This window comes from Rhyacophila brunnea, unplaced genomic scaffold, assembly GCF_057557595.1.
Source record: "Rhyacophila brunnea isolate RB1 unplaced genomic scaffold, BYU_Rbru_1.0 scaffold_18, whole genome shotgun sequence".
Lineage (NCBI taxonomy): Eukaryota > Metazoa > Arthropoda > Insecta > Trichoptera > Rhyacophilidae > Rhyacophila > Rhyacophila brunnea.
In genome coordinates this window covers 4,176,661-4,190,589 of record NW_028232837.1, presented here as the reverse complement: position 1 = coordinate 4,190,589, position 13,929 = coordinate 4,176,661, and the positions used below count along the sequence as shown (strand labels likewise).

General features: G+C 36.0%; 1 protein-coding gene across 1 annotated transcript in view; it reads left to right on the top strand.

Annotated features, from left to right (window-relative positions):
• The window catches only part of LOC147073133 (uncharacterized), a 33,818-nt gene that overhangs the window by 11,891 nt on the left and 7,998 nt on the right, over positions 1-13,929 (top strand). Inside the window, exons 4-8 of the mRNA XM_085945234.1 lie at positions 1,894-2,040; positions 10,298-10,629; positions 11,283-11,538; positions 12,439-12,587; positions 13,509-13,706. Of these exons, the coding sequence (XP_085801360.1) occupies positions 1,894-2,040; positions 10,298-10,629; positions 11,283-11,538; positions 12,439-12,587; positions 13,509-13,706 (1,082 nt within the window). The remainder of the gene's footprint in view (positions 1-1,893; positions 2,041-10,297; positions 10,630-11,282; positions 11,539-12,438; positions 12,588-13,508; positions 13,707-13,929) is intronic.

Below are 13,929 nucleotides of genomic sequence, written 5' to 3'. Positions count from 1 at the left end.
TATGCTGTAGTTCCAAGGCCATCTATTTGTTGACTCAAGACCATTGGCGGCTTAATCCGGAAAAAGCTAGCAGGTCAATTTTGAATATATTATTTTAATTTGCCTTTTCGTTGTATACTGAAAAGACGTATTGCAAATTGACTTTTTATACATTATAGAATAAGTGCTAGAAATTGTTATAGGTAGGTACCTACTTACCCTTCAAAAAATGTCCGTTTTTCATAACGCCAACCCATCGTTAACCGAAATTGCACACAACGCGTTATAATTTTTTGTAAATTAGGTCCACTTTTCTTTCTTTGCTTTTTGAAAAATCATCAATCACACGATTATAAAAATTGTCTATTTTTCCCACATATTTTTTTTCAATACTGAGCATTGCAAGAGCGGTCAGTCTATCCTGGCCCTATTGCGTAGAAAGGTTTCTATTCTTTTGAGAGTGGAAAAACATCTTTCACTTTCAACTGTTGTCATTGGTATGACGCAAATAAATTGGAGAACTTTGATCGACTCGGAAAATGTTTCGTTGAAATTATTGCTGAGTAAAAAATGTAGAAAAGAAACTGCACTATTAGCGCCATGCAAATCATCTCGTTGATAAAACACCAATAATTCATTTTTTAACTTGATTATGTTTATTTCTTCCAACAGTTTTACCAAATTTACTTGACGTGTGGAAAAAATATTTTTAAAATCAGTGTAATTTTCTTTATTGAACAAATCGGATATAATGAGATGATCGTTGGATGCGAATCGTGCTTCCATTTCCATTATAATTGTATCACAGACTTCAATTGCTACTGCGTGCGTACTAACTGCTTCACAAAAATGTTATAAATCACTAAAAACCAAACGTTGTGTGTATATGCAATAACTGCACCAAAAACTCCTTACATATGATTAAAATAACCAAAGGCATTCGTCAAAACCTGTCAACGAATCCGAACCGCATACACAGTTGCGTCTTGAGACCAATTATCTAGTCAGTGTTATCATTCTGTTTCATTTAATTAGGTGAAAAAATCTTTTGTCTCACACTCGGGCATTGCCGATATTACAGTAATTCACGCACCGTTACAAGCTTCGATCTCGTATTTTGTGTTATATCGATCTCTGTCTTATGTATGAGAAACGAGAGAGAAAATTTTATAAAAATATTCAATTTGGGTCAATTTTCAGACTGCCGGCGAACACAATATTTTTGTTCGGGGAATTATCGCCCAAACAAAAAAAAGCCCAATAGACTGGGTCGACACAATATCGCGCGCCCTATAATTTCAAATCCACCGATTATTATTAATATTATTATATATGACATTGTACATATCGTCGTTGAAACTAGAAAATTGTGTAACTCCAAAAACACTACTTTACAGGAGAGACAAAAAACATTATGGTTTCCTATACAAATGTATGGTTTTGGAGTGAAATCATCCATGATTTAACAATGATACAATTTTTCTGGAATTACAAAATTTGCAAGACGGATAGATATTATCAACGGCCACTAGATGGCATTCAAAGTCAATTTTCGATTAAAACGGAGTTACACAATTTTCTAGTTTCAACGACGATATTATTAATATTATTATGTCGATTGTAAGGTATTTATTATGGCAGGTCAATGACCGAATGACCTAAGCAGGGAGCCGCCAGTGCTCAAGACGTAACATATGTGTATTTATTCGCACATTTAATTCATCTGTATGGTACCTAGATGTTCACGAACTGAAGGCGCCTACAAATTGTCTCATTTCCTCTTAAAATCCACAATAATTTCAGATAATGTATGTAATATAAGAATGTTTTATTGAGAGACAGGCGGGGTTTGATCCGTATTCAAAACATATTCTATGTGTGTTAAAATCATGCACTGTGTTTTGTCTTTTCTAGCGTTCAAAAAAGAAATGGAGGGGAAGAAATTACTAAACGATTTGTCAATTTCGCAAAGTGAATCATCAGGATTTTCGTGTTTGGTGTGCAGTAAAGTGTTTCACACGTCTTTGACACTAGACGCCCACAAGCATAAGAGACATCCAGGTAATACTATATTGTTAAATGGTATCTGATTTATGTTGTTAAACTTTTATAACAAAATAACTTATGTGAGTTCATAGATGCATTTGACACAGAGACAACCTTATTCCACGACGGATGTGTCTTGTTGTATTTGTCTTGTGTCAGCTTATGAGGCATTTGTTAAGGGCGGACATGCTCAGCCTAGGTCAAAATAGAGCTTTTATTGCATTTTCAAACCATGATCCTGGACATTCCTTAAACGTTGTAGATAATCTATTTATATAATTTTGAAGCCTTGTTATCCTTTATATTTATTTTAAACATTTGATGACACCGATTGATGGCCGTATGTTGTAGCTTAACCACTGGGGAATGACAAAAGAAATGGAGTATTTCAAAAAAACACTACCTTATACTATCAATATAATTTTTATCGTAAATGTTTTACAAAAATAATCTCGCCATAAATTATACTAATGGTTTTATAAATGCGTTTAAAAATTAATAAAACTAAAAAAAATCTTAACACCGCTGCACGTTCATGTACTGAAATATGACTATATTCTAAAACATTAGAGCGAGAGGTGTAAAAGAACACTATTTTATGTAATAAAAATACTTTTTGCAGTCATCAAATGTTTAAAATAAATATAAAGCATAACAAGGCTTCAAAATTATATAAATAGATTATCTACAACGTTTAAGGAATGTCGAGGATCATGGTTTGAAAATGCAATAAAAGTTCCATTTTGACCTATGCTGAGCATGTCCCCACTTAAGTTACTCCAACTGATTCGACGACTCACGTTGATCGTCATGAGCAATAATAAGATTATCAACGTGAAGTAACAGTTACGTGGAACGATTCAGTTATCAGCTCCATCGTGTTGACTGTTGACGCTTGATTTGATTGGTTCATAACGAAGTAGTGTTAAGGCGCTGTCCAGCGTAGGCGCGTTCGGCGGAGCGTTAACAAGCAGAACAAGAAGATATTAACATAACAAGAAAATGTATGGGTAAACATGTATTATCCTGCAGTTGGAAAGATTGCATGCATGAATCAAAAAAGTTTGGAAGCTTCTGAATTTTCATGCGACAGTAGGGATTTTTTCGATCTGCACCTGCGCTGTAGAACGATAGTGGCGAACCTGCCGGCATAAAACGAACTATACTCACTTTGAGGTTAACCGATTTTCTCTACCTGTCAAATAGTACTATAAAATGACAACATTGCGTCTCGCTTACTCTTGAAGAATGAGATTGGAGAGGCAGTCAGCACTTTAATGTGTGTCACGATAGTTTAAAATACGCACTGTTGCTGGCAGTAAATCCATGCACGTGTACATGCGCGATTATATTTTTTTTGTTTCTTGCTATTATTGTCTGTTAAAATAAGGAATAAATCAGTTGATCTTCGTTACATAAACATCAAACTTGTGTTCTGTCTAGGAAGTGCACGCTTATTTTGGATATTTTCGTATATTTTTGGTAATCTTTGGCCCAACTGCTGTTTTCAATGTTTTTGTTTTGTTTTATGCTCTAACTAACCATGTACCAAAAACCATTATATAAACTGCTAGAGTGGGGGGGGGGGGTGTGTCTAAAGCCATGTATTCACTAGGGAATAAATAGAGCAAAATAATGGTCAACATCTACGTTGATGTCTCGGGAACATTTTGCTTGTACACACCAGGACTCTCATCAGTAGTTGCAGAAATGTCGCCTGAGAAGGTCGTATTGTTGTATGTATTAAGCCTTGAATTCACTAGGGGACAAAATGTATCGCAACATGACGCACAACATTGAGTCTACGTGCCGGCGCAACGTTGCGCTCTGTCGCCCATCGTTGCACGCAACATATGCGGCTTTTCTACGTGACGCGAGACATGTTACACGATGTCGCTTCGCTTGTGCCTTGTACTCACTAGGGGACAAAATGTCTCGCAACATGGCGCGCAGCATTGAGTCTACGAGCTGCCCCAACGTTGCAAACTGTTCCGTACGTTGTACGCAACATAGCGAGGCTTTTCTACGTGATCCGCGACATGTTGCATATGAACGCTCCACGAGCGAGCGCAAGGGGGCAACCCATCGTCATTCGTGCGTAGGAATTGGCAAGTGCGATGGTATGGTCCAAACTGCGTGATAACACAAAAAGTGAAATAATAAAATTAATTTAATAACAATATTAAAATATATCGAAACTCTAACGATAAAAATAATTATGTTATTTATATTATTTTTGTTGCCGAGAAAAAAAATCAATACAAAAAAACGTTTATTTTTATTTCGATTTTTTATGAATTATTTTGATTCATATTTGTTAATAAATAAAATATTATCGATCTGTATATTCGAAAATTAACATGTCCATTATTTAATTTGATATTTATAAAATTTACTATTTTTAATTTTAGAACATAAAAATATTTACTTGATAGATAATATTATTCAAAAAAATATAGTGATCAACATAACTCCGTGATACTCGAGTGCAAGTCTAACTTCTTTATTCATTTCAGAGTGATAACACCATCTTTAGGTAGGTACCTATAATTATTTGGATTGCAATAACTTGCGATGTTATTTTTATCTCCGTAAAATAAAGAAATTAAAACACCAATTTTCATAACCTCTTGAGACCCGAGGAAGAACCAGCCATCAGAAATTTTTTTTTAATGATTTTATGTGAAAGGAACATCATCAAAACAACAAAAAAATTTTTTTTAGATTTTTTTATTTTATACTAAGTAAAATATACTACGTGCACATATGTGCAACCCAGGTCACTATACAGATAAAGCTTAGATATACTACATACATGAAAATAATACAGAAAAGTAAAACATTGATAAGAATTAAGACATTTTTATTAGAAAATAATACAATTAAAATGAAAAAAACAATACAATACAATAAAAATAGCCTAATTAAATTTATTTACACTTAAATTAATTACAAATAAACAAGACATAATAGAAAACTGCTTTGAGCTGTACCTTACACAGTGTGGTACAACTCAAAGCAGAATTTAGGACACAAGTACATACTGCATTTAATGCATATGTACCTGGTCCGTGACTTGCATCCAGGATATCGGCACTTTGATGCCGATTTAGCATCCTGGAAGCGAGGAAGGTGCCCGACGGTGTCCAAGCGGACTTCAGGGATCGGTGCCGGGATAACCTTCCTTTGTTTGCGAGGTGGTCCTTGAGGATCATCCAGCGATGACGAAGCTGGCTGGTTTGGCACATTTCTTGGCCGACCACGTGTTGGCGGTGTTAAAATGCTGGCTACGTGACCTTCATACCGAATCATAGCTTTAGCTAACCGAATTCGGTATGATAACAGGCCCATAGTGTCCCTTCGGGGGACATTATCCTGTCGACAATTTCGCATATACATGAGCCAGCAATTTACCACCGCCAAGTCCACGAAGTGGTTAAAAACCCTTACCGGCCACTTGCAGGTTCGCATTGACGTTCGATAATATGCGATCATCCGATCGCAAAGATCAATGCCACCCATTGACTTATTGTAATGGTTTACAATAGCCGGCTGAGTGACATTGATCCTCCTTTTGGCCTCTTTCGACCACCTCGTGCAGGTGCCAACAGGGCTACTGCCGACCGCAGTGGAAAGCAATAAGACTGACTTATTGTCTTTCCACTTGACAACACAGACTTTGTCGTCCTGTCGAACCTTCTCATCCCAATCTCCTCTGCGCATATCTTTATCTATTTTTAACTTTTTTATGACATCGCCGATTCTGTTACTTCGGACGGTTCCAGTAAGGAATATCATGTCCTGAAGTAACGAATCGGCTAGCTTCAAACTCGTAAAAAATCGATCCGTGTAAATGATGCGGGAGGAGTCATTGGGGAGAGTCCGACAGAGCAACTTTACCACACTAGCACCCAGACCGAACTGCTTCATATCTCCATCTGATACCGTTCCTTTCCCAACATAAATGTGGAAGTCTAAAACTAATCCATCTCTGGCCGCTAGAACAAAATTTTTAAGCCCAACCGGGTTGGGCTTATTTGGAACAAATTGTCTATGTTCACAGCGGCCAGTGAACGGTATCATTTGTTCATCGATGGAGTTATGAGCAGGTCTGGGCAATGTGTGGCATTGTTTCAGGACCTCGTTTAAAAACGGGCTTACCTTCCACAATTTGTCTGTGGAGCCTGAACGGTCAGCAGTATTGTCGGCAAAATGCAGATGGTTCCGCAGTTCGAAGAACCGGTCTCTAGGCATCGCCTGATTTATGATCGGAAGGCTCATATCATACGACCAGTACATTCGAGTCTGCGGATACTTCAGCGTGCCCATCATTATTTGGATGCCGGTGAATACTATCAACTCTTTTGTGCTAGTATTCACCGACCGTAAATCCCTTTTCTGGGCAGAATAAAGATTTGTTTCTTCTGCTATCGCAGAAAAGAGACTAACGCTGAAGTAGTCGAAAAAGGTCTCCAGCACATTATCGACGCCATGCCCCACAGTGGCCAGGTCTTCGTCCAGCTGTGGTCCAACACTCGGCATACTGAAACAATAGAAAAATTTAATTATGAAACAATGTAGGTATTCAGTTTAATTTTCCATTCGTCAAATCTTCAGACCACAAGCAAAACTATGTTTTTACAAGTAATTAATTCATGTATTGATTCTTTTGAAAAAGCATGTAATGAAAGAGAAACTATTACATAACTTATCACTAGATGATAGATGAAACAAATTTATATATTATGAACATTGTAAACTTACGATTTTGTGAGCCAGGGAAGAACCCTGGACTGCGATGTCGAAGGTTGAGAATAGATGTCGGGCTCGGATGCGACTTCTTGCTCTGGTTCCAATTCTTGGTCTGGTTCCAGTACGTGGTCTGCCTCCACGTGCAAGATGTAGAAGTCGTTTCCATCGTCCGAATCGTATCCATCCTCAACTTCAAAATCGCTGTCTTCCAAAACCTCATCAATTTGGGCAGCATTCAGGAATTCGTCTAAATGTAAACAAAAAACATAACCTAATTACAATTGGATACTCGTGTGAAACGTATTAACTCAGACCTGACTGACGCGTGTGTGTACCGAATTTTCAATTCACAATTACGCGTTACTAAAAACACATACACATAATTAAAGCATATGGAAAATAGCTATGATTCATTGTGAACCTCAAAAAAAATATAATTTATTTAATAAATAAGTATTAATATTTAATAATGAACACTTACATGTGCGAGGTGTGCGTTCGGCGGCCATTTTCACGAAGTGTCGATTTGCGTATGTTTGAAGTCAAATTGAATCCTTATTTTAAAATGTCATGGGCTAGTGTCTTGCTCTAGTGGCAGAAAAATGTATTAACAAGACCACTAAAGTCAAATGTGGTCCAAGTATCACTTCAAATCAGTAGTAAAAAATATTTAAATAACGTCCTCACACGACGACCTCAGGACGAAAGAGGATAAGCTTACTATTTTCTATGGTAATGACGACGTTACCTACACAACTCAGCTTTACCGTTAAACAGAATGAGATGGGTGAATGGCTAACCATTCCTCTTAAAAACTGTTATATATCTGTTATAAACTGTCTATATAATTACACCTCAGTGGAAGCCCATATGCGTAGGGGTGGAAATGGTTATTTCCATTCTTATATAGATACCTACCTATATATTTATATATGGCACCCACCATAGCCTAGTTAGCATTGTGTTTTTTCAATGTTTGATCAAGTACAAGGATCTAGTAGATTAGGCGAATGGCTAACAACCATTTCTCGTTAATATTAACTTCAATATTTCGTACAGTGTCTGTTAAATACTACCTCACTTTTTTAAATAGGTACATACAATACATACATACATAATAGGGACGTCATCTAACATAAGAAAGAAACCATTTCATCAGGTATAGAATATAGATGCTTATTGCTTGGTATCTATATCGATACTTGCAAGTGTCGATAATATCAAGGACCAAGGTATTAAAACTTTTAAATATTTTCTTGAAAAACAACAAAATAAAATGTTAGTTTGAGACCCGTTTTCAAATATCGGGTGAAATTGGTGGTAAATTAAAAATAAATGTCGTTCGTTCACATCTCCGAAAACATTACTTATTCTGAGAGAAATAAAACGAAAAATAGTTGACTGCTAATAACTTAAATATTTATGAACAAGGTAAAACATGTAATACAGCAAGGTTCCAATGAATTCGGCGAATGGATGATAACCATTCCTCGTAGAAAACCGAGTTTCTTAATATATTCTATATAATGTGGCAATATGTGGTCCGCGTACAATGTACGATATAAAAAAATGTAAATTGGTAGGTATAGCCATAGCACATCCAAAATACTAATTTTGAATATCGTAATTAAATATTATTATATTTACGACAAAATTATTTTGTCGCCATAAATAATACATTCCAGCTTCGCAGCTTGACTCAACAATAGCTTACGTCATATTATAATATGTTCTTACGGCGGCGCCTACCTACTGCTTGGTGTTTTTTTTTCAAAATCACTCAACAATAGCTTACATCATATTATAATATGTTCTTACGGCGCCTACCTACTGCTTGGTGTTTTTTTTTCAAAATCACATACCCGATCAGTGCTTTGAAACCTTTTAATATGTTTAATAATCATGGAATATCTGAAAAAAATAATATATAATAAACTTTTATCATATTTTTTAATACGTGGATGTATATAATATTATAATTAATATTTCAAAAAAAATGCGGTTGTGCGTTACTAAACATTTAAAAGTTTTCGATTATTGTTTTTTTTAGTAGTTTTTTAAACGTTCATTTTTTATGTTGAAAATTCACTGTTTTTGTGAAATACGGAATTTTTACGTATTGTAAAATGAAAAAAAAAATCCAGAGTAGGAAATTATATAGATCTTATTTGTCGGGTTACGTATTATTTATGTTGAATTGCATAATATTTTCGTTATTTAACTTCGCGTGTACCTATAATACAATGAACATTTTATAAATTTACACTCGTTTACGTAGGCGTGTGTAGTCAAGATCTTTCAACAGGCATACATCATGTAAATTTACTTACACTAAAAACGTTGTGGAATCGCCATCAAGTGTTATGCCAAGTCCCAAATCAAGATAAGTCTCCTCGTAAATAAATAAACATTTTAAACACTGTTTTAAAGTTGCATTTGCAATTGTTTGCAAATATTTGTATAAAAAAAATATACTTAGTATTTTAAGCAAATGTGCACGTTTTTTGTATTTCTGACGGATGGAAAACGTATGAAAACGCACGTGTGGACGTGTTTACAAATATTTTGTTTCACTAAAAGTAACGCCGTGTGGTCTCGGCGAATGTTGTTTTGATTAAATCTCGCAAATTTGTATGATATGGACTGCCCAGACTACATTTAAATTGATGACAATGTTTGCAATTCAGGACGTGCGTAGAGTTTCAAATGTTTGAAACGTGCATTTGTGAAGTGATATAAGTTCACAAACAATTATATAACTTATTTGCGAGCAGATTATCTTATTATGGAGTGGGTATTCTACAAAAAGATCATACCATAATATCTTCTGGTTATAATCCAAACAACTCTGTGCAGGTTCTCAATTTCATTAAATATATTACAATATATACATTTAAAAAGGTGCCACTGGCTCCAACGGCTTGTCGGTAAAAAGAATAATAAAAATTGTCTAGACACCATCACATGACAAGGCCTGAAAGACAAAAATGTTCTCTAATGATATTGCAATAAGAGTCACTTTGGCGGGTATCGCATTTCTGCGACAAGTACAACATATTCTGCGACGTTGCGTAGTGTGTACGTATTTTGAACAAGAAACATGTTCCGCGGCTTCATTCCCGAAACATCGACGTAGATGTTGTGCGTCATGTTGCACGATTTGTCCCCTAGTGAATTCAAGGCTTTACACTTTATGTTGCGCGTCATGTTGTGGGACATTTTGTCCCCTAGTGAATACTGAATATGAGGCTTAATTCATTGTTATCTTGTCAAATGCCTAATTTTAGTATTAAAAATTTCATAAATTGAATTTATAATTTGAAATTCTGTATAAGAAGCGTCCAGTAAGCAAAAATTGAATGTATAATTTAGGTATTTATTTGCAGTCAATTTTTCGCAGTACCTAGTCAATTTTCCACGAAACCTTATTACAAGATATACCTTCATTTATTATATTATCAAGGTTCCATCACCTCACAAAAATGTTTTTCTTTAACGTTTTTGATTTACTCATTTGCAGACGCAGGCGCACATCTCCGGTGCGAATTCTGCAGCCGTAGTTTCACCAAGGAGACTTATCTAGAGCGACACGTGGCGGCCACCCATTCAAAGGCGTTGAAGCAGAAACGCTCCTATGAGAAGAGAATGATGCTGGCGGCGCGGGAGAAGAGTCCGGAGCACGTGGGTCCGTTTGTCTGCAAGTTCTGCGGGTACGTGTTCCAGCGGGAGGAGCAGCTCGTCACGCACATCACGCTCTCCCACGACGAGAAGTGCGGTCCAAAAAAGCGGGGACGCCCCTCAAAGAAGGACATCATTGCCAAGAAGCTCAGGCTGAAGGGGATATTGGAAACAGTATGTGATACTTTTAGCTGGTAAAATTTGTAGCAAAATCAATATACGAAAATTAATGACATCAACCCGAACGTGATATGAATTCATTACTAGAACCTACAACTTTTATGTTTTACAAATTTTTTCCTCTTCTTATTTTCTTAGTCCACCTCTGCTAAAGTGGAACATATGAACCCGACATGGCACCTCGAAGAATCCCTGTTGCTCTTCCTTTTTTGCCAGTCTTCTTACCTCTTTCTAGGTCAAGGCAACATCCCAAAGCCCTGCGATATACACTGTGGATGATATCTAGCAGCCTTCCCGGATACCAAAATCTGGTTGGCTTGAAGAAAACGTAGGCCAGGTTGAGTTTTGGGGCATTCGTAGCATATTGTGACCAAGTTAGATTTAACATCGCATCTTCACTTTTCGATGTGACGAGAGGCCGCATGATCCGCTCTTTTATCTACCTTTATCAAAATGTTTCAAAGATTTCGCCAAATGAAAAAAAGTTGGGAATCACTGGTTTATTGTACAAAAAACTTTTTTTTAGTTAACATTTATCTCAGTGAATATAAATCTTACAGAACAAGTGTCAATTTGCCACAAATGAGTCATTCGCTTCAATTTCTTTTAGCTTTTTCTTCAACAATTTTTATTTTATCTTATTTTAGATGAAGATCAAAACGGAAGTAGAAGACGAACCCACGGAGGAATTTGACCATGAGCAAGAGCATGAGGAAGATTCCTTCTCCGGGGATCCCAAGGGAGTATTGGATGAACTGGCCTCGGGACCTGTTGTGAACATCCAGATGGAGATGGGAATGGAGATTTTCAGAGAAAAGACGTCCGACCATCACTACTGCAATATGTGCTGCAAATCGTTTGACTCCTTCCAGCAACTCGAGAAGCATTTAAGGCGGCATTTAGGTGAGAATCTTTATTCCCTTTGTTGACTGCCATCATCGGCGCTACGACCTAAATTGGTCCTGGCCACAATTAGAAAATGTCTTCATGTCGCAAGTCGAGAGATGGTCAGCCTCAATAACAGAATCTGTGAGGTTGCATTATGGAGCTGTGAAGGCCGGTTCGGATTAGTCAAGTAGTTTAGTCGAGTGGCAAGTGATTTAGTTACCACTAAACGATTTAGTAACTGAAAAGTGTCCAACACAGTACATTACTGAGAGACGTGTCAAAATAAACAGAGCGCAACGTAACAAAGCAAAAATAAATTAGCTATTTTTTTTATTCAACAAATAATTCACAAGATTTAAGAATGTAACATTCTTTTTATTGAACATTTAATTAAAAAACACTTATGAGAAATATATAACGAGTAGCAAGAATCTTCTTTTATATAAAAAACCACACCCACCAGGATCCGAACCTGTGTGATGAACCTGATTCGAAGTGTTTTCAAATTATATACAGTAGGCGCTCGGTACGTCCAATAGTCTGGCATTTTGCAACTCAGCACTCCTGCTCTATTATCCGGCAGGTTTCACATTAAACTGCCGGATTACTGAGCTTTTTTACATAAACTAATTTAGATTTTTACTGTGCAAATTGAAGAATCAAGAATCAGCAGTTTCACCAAAGCATGGATTCACCTTTCAAAGTTACAATGAATAGAACAGCTTATTAAAACAATTATAGGCAATTTGTATTTAGAACACTTACCATATTTGAGAAAGTATATTGATGAGGAAAACAACCCTCCTATCACCTTCACATTGACTCTCGACAGGTTAAGGATTTATTATATTTTTACTTTAACATTCATTTTTAAGATCAATTTAATAAATTATTGTATTTTGTTATTTATTTCAGGTGAAAAGCCGTCAATCTGTAGGATATGCGATACGACTTTCACCCGAATGAATTTATTAAAGAAACACTTACAAATTCACAATACCCCGGACTGTTTGAAAGATATTGACATTAAATATAAATCAGCGCTGCTAACCAACCATGAGAAGGTGAGAATGAATTTAAATGTCAGTGCGAGTAGAGAAAATCTATTGTAACTTTTCGACTATAGATGTACCATCATAAATCGTCCGGTGTTCAAATTTAGAACTAAGCTCGTCCCAGTATAAAAACTATTGAATGATATGTCAAATGTTAGCATGTGGCGCCCTCACCCAGCGGACAACTTATACCGGTGATTACTTTCCAATGGACGACCGAGATCTATATTTTGGGATTTGATTCCAAGAAATAATACAGTAAAGTTCTCACCAAATGTATTGATTTTATTTTGAATCTTTTTAAATTAAACAGGAACTTAATTACAAAACGGGGGAGGAGTGTTACATATACCTCCTACCCTATAAAACAAACAAAATGGTAGGTTTACATTTTATAAATACAAGTTTTACGTGACAGCTGCCGTCTAACCAACACCGTGTAGAAAATGAAAAAGCCCCGCGTAAAATATAATATTTCAGAAAAATTGTCTGGGGATGTTTAGGTCAAATTATTTCCATACACAATAATACATAGTCTCACGTGCTTTGATGTTGCATTATTGTATTGGTAACCTATGTATCGTTGGTGCAAAGAACTAACTGCTTGTGAAATAGGTTGTAATCCTATCGCTATAGTTCTCTTCATGATGCCATCGTTGGAACTTCACCACTTTATGGTGTGCTTCATTAAAAAATATTTAAGCAATCCAGCGCTTTATAATATGGTCTGTTGTTTATTTAATTATATAGTAAACTGAAAACAACCACCAAAATATTAATTTTGCTTCAAACTTAAACTAAAGAATTGAAAACATTTTTTTAAATTCCTCTCCCAATCCCAACAACAAATTTAAAATCATCACGCAACATAATTTTTGCAGAGTTTTTTGTAATAGATATCTCATGTACCTATATTAAATATTTTCATAGGTGTTGGGCATTGCACCGGAAGCCCTCACCGACGATTTCCTTACTCAAGTGATCTTGGACGATATCAAGTCGGGGAAAGTGGACAGGTACATCAATGAAATCAAGATCGACCACGATGAGCTCCACATTCTGAATGATGTGGAGAATGACTCCGACACAGGAATAGACAACGGAGACAGCGATTCAGAATTGAAAAAGGTTTCAAATTTTTGTATATACATAGTGGCATATTTTGTGCTGTTAGGTTAGGTAAATAGCATACATAGTTTATAATGCTTTCCCTGTAAATTGCGCATGTTATATAATGAATATTATCAATTTGTATTAACGTTGGAATAAGTGATATATCTTAATGTTACATGGGGTATCCATTTATGAATTATTGATATGCATTCATGATTTAATGGTATGACCATGTCAC